Genomic DNA, 13878 nt, shown 5'->3' with positions numbered 1-13878 from the left:
CTTACTTAGTAACTTAGTTTCAAAGGGGAATCATATGCTTAGGCAAAACTCTTGTCTACTCGCTCCCATACCCTTTTACTAGTGTCTCCTTCTCTTCGTTTTGTTCCACAGTTTCAAACGAAGCAAATGAGAGATCAACTTCGATATATGTAGAGGTAATTAACCTATTTCGACTACTCTTCTCCGAAATTGAAGAACCATATAATTAAGGTATATTCTAGCCATCATATGATTTAGACTACTAGGTGTGGGCAACATGTTATTACATGTTACCACACCCAAAAGGTGTCATGTCAGCTTCCTACTCATACATGGGTGTTATAACACCCAAGGTGGAAATGAGCAACGTCTAATAACATGTGATAACACCAATTATTTTCTATTTTATTTTTTATTTTTTTTTGATGTTTTTTTTTTCTATATTTCGAATTTGTTTTATTTATTTATTTATATTTGAAAAGTAAAAATAAAATTTTAATAAAACTTAAATTAAAAACAACATTAAAAAAATTACAACAAAACACAAAAACATTTAAAAACCTAAAAAGCAAAAAAAAAAAAAAAAGATGATAAAACCTACATTTTTTGGCCTAAAACTATTTATGTTCATATTCGTGACCAACATAGATGTAATCCGCCAAGTCTTCACGGAGTTGCTTGTGTGTTCGCTGATCTTGAATATCAACCACTCTATGTAAATATTTCGATGTCCCTGGTTGAAATTGTACATGTCTTGGCTCCGTAGGCGAATACGTTGCAATATTGCGTCATTTATCTTCGACAACCATGTTATGCATTATGATACATGCATACATGATATATCGTAGAGTATCTAACTCATAAGGTCTCGCCGCATGTTCAACTATGTGCGATTTTGATTTCAAAACCCCAAAAGCATGTTCAACGTCCTTACGTGCTCCTTCTTGTCGTCTCTTGAAATATTTGTCCCTTGGATCTATTGGGTGTCGAAACGCCTTCACAAACGTGGAATATTGTGGATATATTCCGTTTGTAAGGTAATACCCAAACTTATATTCATTTCCATTCACTGTGAAAGGAGCATCCGGGGCTTTTCCTGACAAAAGATCGTCAAATATTGGTGATTGATCGAGAATGTTGACGTCGTTGTTAGAACCCGCAACCCCGAAAAAAGCATACCAAATACATAAATCTTGTGAAGCAACAGCCTCTAATACCAACGAAGGCGCTCCATGATGACCGCTCGAACACTGGCCTTTCCACGCCACGGGGCAATTTCTCCATTTCCAGTGTGTGCAGTCAATGCTCCCAAGCATACCCGGAAAACTATGTCTTTCTTCATGCGCCGCATATAGTTGTTGCATATCATGCAACGAAGGTTTGCGCAAGTATTGGTCACCGAAGGTTTCGACAACACCTCTTGCCAATAAATACAAACTTTCTCGTGCGGTCCTCTCATACATTCTCATATAATCGTCAACAGAATCGGACGACTCCCCCATTGCCATAAGTTTAATTGCAGTAACACATTATTACAACCCTGTGAAGCCTTGTTTGCCTCTAGCATCATATCTCATTTGGAAAAATTCATACCTAAATAAATATTAAACATATAAAAATTGTATTTATTTTATCTAAAAGTGACATTTTATAAATTATAAAAGTTGAAACAAACGATACCTAAATAAATATTAAACATGTAAAAATTGTATTTATTTTATCTAAAAGTGACATTTTGTAAATTATAAAAGTTGAATCAAACGATACCTTGCTTCCATAGCGTTGGCTATCATTTCAAAGACATTTTTTCGCAAACGAAATCTTCTTTTGAAATCGCTTGGCTGGTAGACACAGTTTTACGCAAAGTAATCGTTAACTAGCCGTCTATGCCCTTCCTCACGATCTCTATTTAACGCCGCACGTCGCATGAGTAATGGAGCTGGATCTGGCTGTAGTAGGTTGTCTGTATAATACCGGTACATCATACTCACGAACAAATCGTCTTCGTCATTATCATCGTTGTACGGATGGGCCGGATCATTATCATCGTTGTAGAGAAGTATGTGTTTTGTAGGTAAAAATAATATAGGTTATGTGATAGTATATATATAAAACTTGATTTTTTTTATGTTACCGTTTGTTTCAAACGGTCAAAATTATAGTCGTTGAAGCAAAAAACACAAGAAATCACGTACGTTACCTCCCATTGTGGTCATAACGCGTTATACCATAACACCTAATAACGGCTAGGGGGGCGGTGTTCCTCCCGTTATGGCGCCGTTATTAGGTGCCATGTCACTAATAACGGGAACCTTCATTGCCCACACCCGTCTCTCTTAATGTTGCAACATTATAGGTCTAACTGGATCCGTTTGTGAGGATAACTAAAATATAAAAAATTGTTTTTTCTTCCGTTGTGCTTGATTTGTTAACTGTTTTGGAATCGATCAATCAACAATATTTAATATATAAATTTTATGCATTTCTATATTATTTCTAAGGAAGTGTAATCTTTGTTTGTATATGATTTTGCAATATTGGTTCATACATTTTCAACAATTTTTTTCGATTATGTAATTAAAAATGCTAATAATGAATTGTTGAAGTGGTAGTGCAACGAAATTAAAAGAAAAATGTGCATAAAATTAACATTATTGTCAAATGACCAAATTATCGTAAATACAAATTTAAACTAAAATGGAATAGGGTGTTTAGATGTTAATGCACACAAAGCACGAATAATAGTGGCTTTCGAAATGACTAGTCGCCTGGAGATCCATATGTGGAAGATGTACCATTTGTCTCCTATTTTGAAGTGGAAATAGAGGTATCCACTTGAATCTTTATATCACAATCATCGATTGTAGACTTCATGGGACGCCTTATACTAAATGAATGTTCGCTTAAAAGTATAACCACATCGGACATTGTTGGTCTCACTGAAGCCGTTGAATGTGTGCACATCAAGGCTATCTCCACGATTTTCTTTGCATCTTCTATTGCATATTCATTTTGGTCTAGTGTACCATCGATGATATTCAAATGCATTTCATTATCATATAGACTCCTTGCCTATCATAAATGATAAAGAAGAAAGGTTAAAACTGATCTAGAATGGCTCAGCAAACCAAGTCCGAGTTTTAAAATAAATTGGTGCACTTTTAACGGCTGAAAGTTGCACTACAATATTAAGTAGGGGGATTTCACCCCCTTTGTGACTCATATTGTAGACCAAGGGTGCGATTTGATCTCAATACAATTAGGTTATTTGCAGAAAGCCCCAACCAACTGGGAAAGCTCAACATGGATGAAAAAACTAAAATATTAGTTGCATAACTATCAAAGGAAATCTCAATATGTACTAAAGAAGAGAACAAGTTTATAGCTTAACCCAAGATGCTTACAAGATCAACAAGGTTCGGTGTGGCAGATTCATTTTCAAGCATGTCATTGCACCATTTTCCACTGATGATTTCAAGGATAACAACACCAAAGCTGTAAATATCAACTTTCTCAGACAACTGCCCATTATTTGCATATTCTGGTGCTATATAGCCATTAGACCTAGTAAAAGAATCGTAACAATTATTTAGGTTTCACAATCAATGCAAGAGAAAAATGGGATTAGTAAGAACATTATAGCTAAATCGACGTACAAGGTGCCCGTAACTTTGGTGCTGAGATGTGTCTTATCTTGTGGCAATAGTTTTACTAGCCCAAAATCTGCAATTTTCGGCTGAAATACATTGTCCAACAAAATGTTGCTGGATTTTATATTTGTGTGAATGATTTTAACATGGTACTGTTCATGTAGATATGCAAGTCCCCTAGCTGTACCATATATTATGTCGAATCTTTGTCTCCAATTTAAGGTTCCCCTTTTATCACCTAATGAAAAAAAAAATTCTTAATTAGTGCAGAATGAAGACCATTTTAATAACTAATTAAGGACAACGGTTTTAACTTACCGTAGAGAAATTTATCAAGGCTACCATTTTCCATGTACTCAAGGACAAGATACAGGTGTCGCCCTTTACGACAATATCCAAGGAGACGAATGAGATAGCGGTGATGAACATTACTGATGATTTGGATTTCACCATCCAAGTAACCTTTTCCACTCGTAGATGCTATTTCTATTTTCTTTATTGCAACAGTATTTGCATCCTTAAGAACACCCTGGTTCATGCCATATACACAAGAAGTCAAAATAAATAAATAAATAAATAAAACTTGCCCCTCTTAACTCTTAATTAATAATGAAAGTTTACTGTATTGGTCACTACTTGTACAATTCTTTCTAACATTTATTTTTGTAATTAAAATGTGTATAGAATAATGTAGGATTGATATTTTCCAAGTGACCAGGATTTTCTAATAATAAGCTACCTAGAACCTAGAGGTCATGACTTTGAATTGCATGCACCCTACATATGAGATAGTATTTTAAGGGTTTCATAAAAATCCGTAGTTAGAAATTTAGTTACTTTATGAAGATATAAATCGATTTTAATCATTATTGGCGTCAGATAGCTTTTGGATCACCCTAGATTTGAAGGTATTTTGTTTTCTATTAGAAATTCGACTCCATGCATTATTTATGGTTAATATAACTGATAAAGAAATTGATTGAGAAATTACAAAGAAGTTTGCATGTATTCAATAGTTTAATGTTCAGAGTTTCTTTTACACGTATCGAGTGGTGTGTGGGATTGTTTCAGGAGCTACAGAAGTATTACCTTATACAACCTGTCAAACCCGCCTCCGATTTTATTTTGGTCGGAAAAGTTATTTGTCGCCATTTTTAAATCTTTATATGTATAAACAGTCGTCCTTTGCAGCATATCAGTTGCTCCAGTTGACTTGTCTAATAATTCCAGATTAAACATAATCAGTATACTTAAATTATGTAATAGTTGTAATTAATGATGTAAAATCACATAGCTCTCAAATTAAAAAAGCCATGCAACATTTTTAATGATGCTAGCTGAGTGAAACTTAATGGTATGTTCACCTTCTCTGGAGTGTTTTGGCTTTCTCGATCTATGATGCCAAAAGAGGAATGCCAAGATGAACAACAACATGCATACACCACCAACAACTCCCCCAACAATGAATCTTAGATTTCTTGAATTTTCTGTCAACCCCATGATCATTACATTAGCATTGGCAATACAAAGAAGAAAAATATATGAAATTGTGGATCCCTGGTAATGTCGTCTTTTTATATATAGTCTTAATTATGGTTTATTCATATACAAGAGTCTATACATATGTTTTTAGTAACAAATTTGTCTGTTTTTAGTAACAAATTTGAGCATGATGATATAACTCTACTTTATATATATGTGATAATAAGAAAAATAGAAAATATAACCTTTAGAAGATCGAAGCTATAAAATATCAGAAGTCATGAAATCCAATAATAATGTTCTAGAAGAGAAAAACTGTCATACCGTTCTGTAAGAGATTTGAGATATCAGTTGTTTGATTGAATTGGAAAAATGGAGTTTCGGAATACTTCATAAAACATCCATCATCAATTGCCCTTCCTAATGTACTCGGAAGACAGTCCGCTAAAAATCTAGATCTGATCTTTAAACATTCTACACACATACTTTCACTTATGTTGCGGACACATTGTGCAACCGCATAAACTGTAGCATTACTGCCAGTAATTTGCCTTGTGGAAACAGCAAAAAAATTTGATGTTTTTGGGGTTGCGATCTGAAGATCTGAAAGCAACCCACTTGCTATTTTCTTCAGTTCCTTTGGATATGATGATGTTGTATTGCCACATATTGCAATGCTAGTTTTCACGATGGCGTCATTGTAGAAATTTCTGTTTTCATACCTGCATCAACACAAACTCCGAAGGTTAGGTTATCAATATAGGAGGAAACAGACACAGATTTCTACGAATCTTAAACATCTTTAGATACCGAAAGCTGAAATTAACCCAATAACCTGATCTCGCAGTCATCATAGAAAATATGAGCACCATTCCCCAGGCCACATACTTTCATGTAAGAAACAGCGGTGTCAAAACAAGACAGACACGCTGTAGTGGGGAGATATTCCCTGCACAAAGCTAGACCAAAAACCGATTCGCCATTAATCACAGCCTTCGAGACTGCGTGATAATTTTTGACTCTGGATAACTGCTTTCTGAGGCTAGAAAGGGTGGTGTTGAGGTTTTTAAGAAAAACCTGTCCGTTCATGCCTCTGTAGCTACTACAATACCATCTGATCATTGTGTTATTTCTGTCGATCTTCTGTGATGTCACTGGTCGTTCCATTAATACGAGGATCACAAGAACACTTGCTACCCACCACCATGACCGGAGATTTGAGTTCAGTCTCATGCTATCCTACCTCCTAAAATTTTAATTGTTTAGTTTCTATTTAGTTTGACATTACTTGTTTCTATATCAAGAAGACAAGGCGGGGGTCCGTCCGTTCTTTATAGGAGATGGCTTTAAAGTGCATTCATGATTTTGTGTAGTTTAAGAATATAAAGGCAAGTTTTATACAGATAATATATAATTTTAGAGAATTTTTTATTGTTGAAACATATTTTAAAGACCAATCAATAATATTTCGAGGTCTGACTTAACTTGTAAAAAACATTTATGGATAAAATATGTTCATGTTATTACAAGTATTATAACATATACGTGTTATTGTTTATCAAAGTGTTAAAGACAAAAGAGTGAATTACGTAAATGGCACATGTAACCGATTTACAAAAAATTAAAAAATGTCAGTACTAAAAAAATGCAATTTTATATATATATATATATAAAATGTCATTACTAAAAAAATGCAATTTATATATATATATATATATATATATATATATATATATATATATATATATATATATACTAGTTTATAACCCGTGGGAACCACGGGTTATAAAATTAATTCAACTTTCATAGTAAAAATTTATAATTATATAAAAAAAAAAAAAAAAAATTTAAAGTCATTATAATTTCAAATTTAACATATAATTAGAAAAAGTAAATTTGAATTTTGAAGTGTTGCCTAATATATCTCCTTGATATGTGGAATGAAGAATTGTATTTAAGTGACACATGTCAAAAGAAGATTCAACCTATTTATTTATTAGAATATATATATATATATATATATATATATATATATATATATATATATGGCTAGGTTATTTTGTTTTTTACATTTATTGTGTACTATAATGCACTAATAGAAATTTAGTAAATTAAATAATTATTTAATTAAATAAATATAGATATTAAATGATTTCCATAATTATATGTATATTAAATGATATCCATAATTATAATTATCTTTTTATGGAAACTAATTAAATCCGTCATTAACACTACAAGAAAATCACCCTTTAACGGCGACGCTATTACCGGCGACGAAGGTCTTTAGCGGCGACTCTAGAGATTGTCGCCGCTAAAAGCCCATGCCGCCGGTAATAGCGTCGCCGCTAAAGGGTGATCACCCGAATCCGCGTTTTCCCCTTCCGTTACATCTAAATCGTTCGATCAAATATTCAATCCAACGGTTGGGGTCATTTATCCGAACTAACCTAATACCGGCGACATATGTGTCGCCGCTAATAGTTCACTAAAAAATGACGCGGTACCCCTCCCTCCAGATTGTCGCCGCTATTGATAAGTGTCGCCGGTAAAACCTTATTTGTCGCCGCTAAAGGCGTCGCCGGTAAAGCCTCTCGCAGATAAAAAAAACGCACGCAGTAGACTTCATTCTTCCATATTCTGCTTTTTGTTTACCTTCGCTACCCTTCGCCCCTTCCAACTTCTTCCGAGTTCATCTTTAATTTGCTTGTTCCATCCCGATTTCTCCCCACATTGTGTCATATTAAGGATATTAAGGATGAAGGTGTGATTTGGGACCAATTTCTAACTCAATTTCTTGAAGAAAGGTAATTTGATTTGATAATTTCTTTTATAATTTCCTTGTTAATTTGTATGTTAACACTGAAAAAGTGTTGATTAAATTTCTAAGATTTGGTAATTTAATTTGTATGTTACCCTTGCAAATATTGTTGAAGAGATTTGTGACATCTTGGATGGCTCCCAGGTTTTGTTGGAGGACATTTGACCTTACAAGTAAGGAAACATCATCTTTACTGTCGATTTGTAGCTTCATCGGGTGAATAGCAGTTTTTCCAGCTACATATCCGTTGATTTCCGCCACTACAGGTTCTATTATTTCATTTTTTTGTGAATTTGGTATTTGTATGTGAAAATTATGTGAAAATTGCCATATGTGAAAATTGTGTGTATATTTGATATTTGTATGTGAAAATTGTGTGTATATTTGATATTTGATGTATGTGGTATATGAGTATTTGGTAGAACTATATATATGATATGTGAAATTATATGTATTTGTTATAAGTAGGATGTTATTGTGTGTATGTGAATGTATGTATGTTTGTTGTAAATGTGGTATATGATTGTGAAATTTTTGTATTTGGTATAAATAGGATGTTATTATCTATATATGTGAAATTATGTGTATTTGGTTTAAGTAGGATGCTATTTTGTGTGTATGTGAATGTATTTGTATTTGGTGTATATGTGGTATATGTATGTAAAAGTATGTGAATTTCATGTTCTTATGTATTATGTAAAAGTATGTGGTTTTTGTATAAGTAGGATGCTATAATTGAAAAAAATAATAATAATAAATTATTGTTATAATTGCAAAAAAAAAAAAAACACAAAAACACAAAAAAAATGTTATAAAATTGTTAGGGTACTATACACATATTCATGTGTGTATTGAATATTTTTTTGGGGGGTTTGAACTTTGAATGATTATCCATTTTTTAAATCATGTCATTTTGATTATTGTGGCAAAGTGTTAAGAATCACATTTTAATCTTTGAATAGATGTGAATATAATAAAATTAAAATGATTATTTAAAAACCAAATTGTCAATACGCACCAAAACAAATATGATTTTTAGGAAAACGATAAAAATTACTTATCAAACCTGTTTTAAATACTTTTAAGTCATATTTCTTATTATTAATAATTTTATTACTAGAAAAAAAATGAGAATAAAAAATATCAAAATAATATTAGTAAAAGCTTTACAAAATAAGATTATTATAATTGACAAAAATAAATCAGCACTCTAAAACCAAAAATTATTGCTACAAACTCTTTTTAGTGATTAACTTTTCCAAAATCGTCCAACCCCGAAATAACGTACTTATACATGTTATAAATAAAAAATATTTTTTTTTTAATCTCGACGGTAAATTACAAATACTAGAAACAACAACACAACAACATAATATGTTACAAATATATATATTTTTTAATCTCGACGGTAAATTACAAATATATATATATTTTTTAATCTCGACGGTAATCTCCACGGTAAATTACAAATGCTAGAAAGAACAACATATTTATAATGTTATAAATAAAAAATATATATATTTTTTAATCTCGACGGTAAATTAAAAATATATATATTTCTAGTTTCTACTCAAGCTAACCCCAAATTAACCAATAAGTTATATAGTTAACTTATAATCTTCAAATTAACTTATAATGTTATATTTCTATAGTTTCATATTTATATTTAATACTTACAACTTTTGCCTATATAAATTACAAGTAATTGTAATTAAAATTAATTAAAAAAACGCATAAATAAAAAATTTTAATTTAATTTTTTTAATTTTTAATTTTTTTATTCTTTTAATTGTAAAAAAAATGTGGATTGGAAAAAAAAAACAATGCTAATTTTGTATACTAAACTCTAAACCCAAAATTATGTTTCAGCAACATCATGTCTATTGATAAAAGCTGGACTACTAATCCATATCGAAACCATCCCGAGTTCCAAGCAGGACTCAGCTTTTATCGAGAAGTCCAAGTCACACCTTGATAGTAATGGTAAAATCAGATGTGCGTGTGAAAAATGTGATAACCGTTACTTCAAGTACCCGACTGCAGTTGAACCCAATATATTTATAAATGGTTTCAGTAAGTCGTACAAAATTTTGATATATCATGGTGAATCTTTTATTCCTCCAGTCGTCTTGCCAAGTAACAAAATGACCGATTTAATCGACGATGTGATGTGGGAGTCGAGAGAAAATGATACCAACCTTGATGAAGGAACCTCGAATACAAGGGGTAGCGGTGTGGATGATGATTTTGCACAGTTGTTGGAAGAAATGGAAACTAAATTGTATCCTGGTTGCATCTTTTCTTCCCTTGAGTTTCTAGCAAAGTTAATGCATATCAAGGTGAACAACAAATGGTCATCAACATAGGAAATTCAAATCTGAGCATCCCCAAAGTGATGAAAAGAGAGAATTTCGTAATTGGTTTCGTGAAAAGGTAATATAAATTAATAAACAAATTTGTTTCATTTATCTAATGAATACATAATACATATTAATTTATAATTGCTAGGTTCATCAAATGAAAATAGAAAACTCTCCAGAATTCCACAAAGAGTTGTCGGCTCTTGCAATGGGTCCGCAAATGAATGCTTATTCTTACACCGCATGCATAGTCAATGGTGTTAGGTTTATGGTACTTAGTCGTGACACACAACGTACAACACAAAACTCTGGGGGTTTAGCGGTGGGTGAGAAAAGCGAGAAATATTATGGCCAGTTAGAAGAGATTATAGAGTTGAGGTATACACATGATTATTCAACTGTACTATTTCGTTGCAAGTGGTTTGATACTCGAACATGAGTTATTTCTAGTGATAATTTCACCAGTATCGACACACGACGCGAAGCATACAAAGATGATCAACTCATATATGCTTCACAAGCCAAACAAGTGTTCTACATCAGAGAGCCAAACAATAATCATCGGTATGTTGTCAAGCATGTTAATCATCGAAGTATTTGGGATCTACCATCGAACGATGACCTTGTTCAAAATGTTGACAATGTCTCACACGAAAATGTAGACAATTTCGATGTACTTCAAAATATCTCTTCATCCGATGCTCCACTTTTTATCGATTTCAGCATGTACTTTCAAAACATTCCTAGAGTCATTGTTGATGTAGAAAGTGCAACTGAAGTTCCTCCGCCAACTGGTAGCGTCAATGATGTTTCTGATTGCGAGACTGATTACGATGAGACCGATTATGATTATGATACCGAAGAAGACACTGAAGGATATGAGGAAGATTCTGATTAGAATAGTTCTTATGTAATGTGTATTTGTAATATGTGTTTGTAATATGAACTTTATTTGGATTTCTAGTTTAAATAGAAATGTGTATTCCTATGTAAATGTTTATTTCTATGTAATGTGTATCTGTAATAAAAATTGTATTTGTATATCTTATAATTTTTCAGGAAATGATGAGAATATGACTTTTATTTATGTATACCATGGCTGCTGTCATGGGTCGTGGACACGGGGGAGGCGGAGCTGAGGACCCACCTATCCCAGGTGGTAGAGGTGCTGGTCATCACGAGCCGGACGGTAAGTCTTATTATGAATTTTTATTTAATATTTTTGTTAAATTATTATAAATTAAATATCGTTTCTAATAATTTTTAATTATATTTGTAGTTGAGGACCGTGCCCGAAGGAAAGTTTGAGGCAAAGAGAAAAATATAAAACTTGAAAAAGCAATCTTACGGAACCAGGGGAAACCAATTAGCATGCAATATGATAGGGATATCACATTTGATCCCGTAGGAGAGCCGAAAGACATGTTTTCCCGAGAAGTTGGAAAAACAATGTGGCAGATGGTCCCTTTTGACAAATGGACTTGGAAAAGAGTTTCCCCTTCAATACGGGACAACGTATTACAACATCTAGCGGTAATTATTTATTTAAATATATTTTATATGGTTAACTATAATTGTTTTTTACTTGGTTAACTTTTTTTTTGTAGACAAAGTTTGATTTGGATCAGATGTACCAGGATGTATAAGCTAATCTGTTGACAGAGGGTTTTCAAGCAGCTTTGTTAAAAGGTTATCGAGAACGTAAAGCTGACGCAAAAGAATATTTTATGTTAGTTGGAGGGTATGATGATATCCCGAGAGCATTAGCCAATCCTCCGGAGGGTATGCTAGTTGATAACTGGGCGAAGGCAGTTGAGTATTTCCAAACGGACGAACACAGAATTGCTTCAGAAAGGAACAAAAAAGTCCGTGAAATGCAAACAAATGTGAATCGTGGGGGTTCGAGCTCGTATAGCAGTACTTGCTATAAGAAGGTACCGTACGATACATGTAATTATTTATTTAAAATATAATCTAATTTTTAAAGTTAAACAGAACCTTAAGAGAGTGGAAACGTTTCGCAAAGCTCATACCGATAAGAATGGTGTATTTGTTACTGCTGAGGCGGAACAACAATATGTAAGTATTTAATTATAATTTTATCATATAATTAAATGTTTATTTATACTTAATTGTTACTCACTTTTGGGAGTTACATAATTGTTTAGTTGAAGAGCTGTTAGAACAAACTCAAGGTGAAAGTGAGTTAACACCCGCTCAAAAAAGAGCTGCATTCGAGAAAGTATTCGGAGAGCAACGTGGCCATATTAGAGGCATTGGCCGTAAACCTTCTGCTCTCCCGTCGATTCCACAGCCTTCGCAACCATCACAACAATCATCACAACCATCACAGGTAAAACAATCTAATTTGGTTTGTCCCAAGTGCAAGAAATAGCAATGTACTTTGGTTTTCTCTCTTTGTTTAAAAATAGCAATGTATTTTGATAGTTTTTGTTTATGTTTGACAATCAAACTTATAAGTTTATATATGTTGTTATTAATTATGTAGTTGGAAAATCTTCGTGCAATGCTCAGCGACCCGACATGTAGGGATGAGCTTTATTCGTTTTTTCAATCCCAAAATAATCAAGGAAACGATGGGAACGAAGATGATGGTATGTAAGGATGCGTTTTATTTGCATATGTTGTCACGCTTTAATTGCTACTTGGTAGATTGTAAAACTTTGGTTGTTTTTTGTAATTACCGGGCGACATTATTACTTTTTATATTTTATCGGATATTATGACTTTTGATATTTAATTGTAATCGGATATTTGTTTTGTAATTAGCGTTGACACTATTATTTTTGATATTTAATCGGATGTTTGTTTTGTAATTAACGTCGACACTATTATTTTTGATATTTAATCGAATATTGTTATGTAATTACCGACGACATTATTACCGGCAACCAAAATCATTAATTAAAAAAATTAAAAAAATGAAAATTGTTATTACCGGCGACACTATTATCGGCGACAAGACTCATTACCGGCGACATAGTTATTAGCGGCGACACGGTCAATAGCGGCGACAAAGTGATCAATAGCGACGAAGCAGTAGTGGCGACTCAGTACCGGCGACGCGTCGCCGCTATTAGTATTACCGGCGACATTTTGGACTTTTACCGGCGACTTTTGTCGCTAATGGCCTTTTTCCTTGTAGTTTAATGTCAACAATAATATTCTTTCAGAATAAATTCGTATGTAGGTTTTTATATATGAGTTCGTATTTTGTTTCAGAACTCACTCACTTAAAATACAATAAAGTTGAATGGAATATGAAGAACGAGAGTGTATTCTACTAGAATACACTCTCATTCTGCTGGAATACACTCTCATTCTTCTATATATGAATTCATTCTTAAAGAATATTATTGTTGACATTAATAACGAATTTAATTACTTTCCATAAAAATAAATTATAAGTATGGATAACATTTAATATACATATAGTTAATACTAAATTCTTATTGGTGCATTCTAGCATACAATAGATGTGAGAAACATTTGAACCTCTATATATATATATATATATATATATATATATATATATATATATATATATATATATATATATATATAT

At 32.6% G+C, this 13878-nt stretch overlaps 2 protein-coding genes across 2 annotated transcripts; both read right to left on the bottom strand.

Moving 5' to 3' along the window:
• Nucleotides 1-767: 767 nt before the first annotated feature.
• LOC145164128 (uncharacterized) lies at nucleotides 768-1481 on the bottom strand. Its single transcript, XM_079082851.1, has one exon. The coding sequence runs from the start codon at nucleotides 1479-1481 to the stop codon at nucleotides 768-770; it is 714 nt and encodes a 237-aa protein (XP_078938977.1).
• A 1248-nt stretch (nucleotides 1482-2729) lies between these two features.
• On the bottom strand, nucleotides 2730-6382 carry LOC145162649 (cysteine-rich receptor-like protein kinase 2). The gene is made up of 8 exons (XM_079081730.1): nucleotides 5947-6382; nucleotides 5436-5833; nucleotides 4994-5116; nucleotides 4719-4846; nucleotides 3948-4158; nucleotides 3636-3867; nucleotides 3384-3543; nucleotides 2730-3051 (listed from the first exon to the last, which is right to left on the bottom strand). Exons 1-8 carry the CDS (start codon nucleotides 6342-6344, stop codon nucleotides 2785-2787), a joined length of 1917 nt encoding a protein of 638 aa, XP_078937856.1. The 5' UTR covers nucleotides 6345-6382; the 3' UTR covers nucleotides 2730-2784.
• Nucleotides 6383-13878: the final 7496 nt, after the last annotated feature.

This window comes from Lactuca virosa, chromosome 3 (assembly GCF_052849685.1).
Source record: "Lactuca virosa cultivar CGN04683 chromosome 3, Lactuca_virosa_CGN04683_v6, whole genome shotgun sequence".
Lineage (NCBI taxonomy): Eukaryota > Viridiplantae > Streptophyta > Magnoliopsida > Asterales > Asteraceae > Lactuca > Lactuca virosa.
This window is presented reverse-complemented; position numbering and strand designations above follow the sequence as displayed.

Bases quoted from the DNA above. Each gene is read 5' to 3' on its own strand.
- LOC145164128 (XM_079082851.1), bottom strand. From the start codon at position 1,481: ATGGGGGAGTCGTCCGATTCTGTTGACGATTATATGAGAATGTATGAG.
- LOC145162649 (XM_079081730.1), bottom strand. From the start codon at position 6,344: ATGAGACTGAACTCAAATCTCCGGTCATGGTGGTGGGTAGCAAGTGTT. The intron at 5,117-5,435 runs GTATGACAGTTT...TGGGGTTGACAG, and splicing joins CTCAAATCTCTTACAGAACG to AAAATTCAAGAAATCTAAGA. The intron at 3,052-3,383 runs GTAAGCATCTTG...CATTTATGATAG, and splicing joins CACCGAACCTTGTTGATCTT to GCAAGGAGTCTATATGATAA.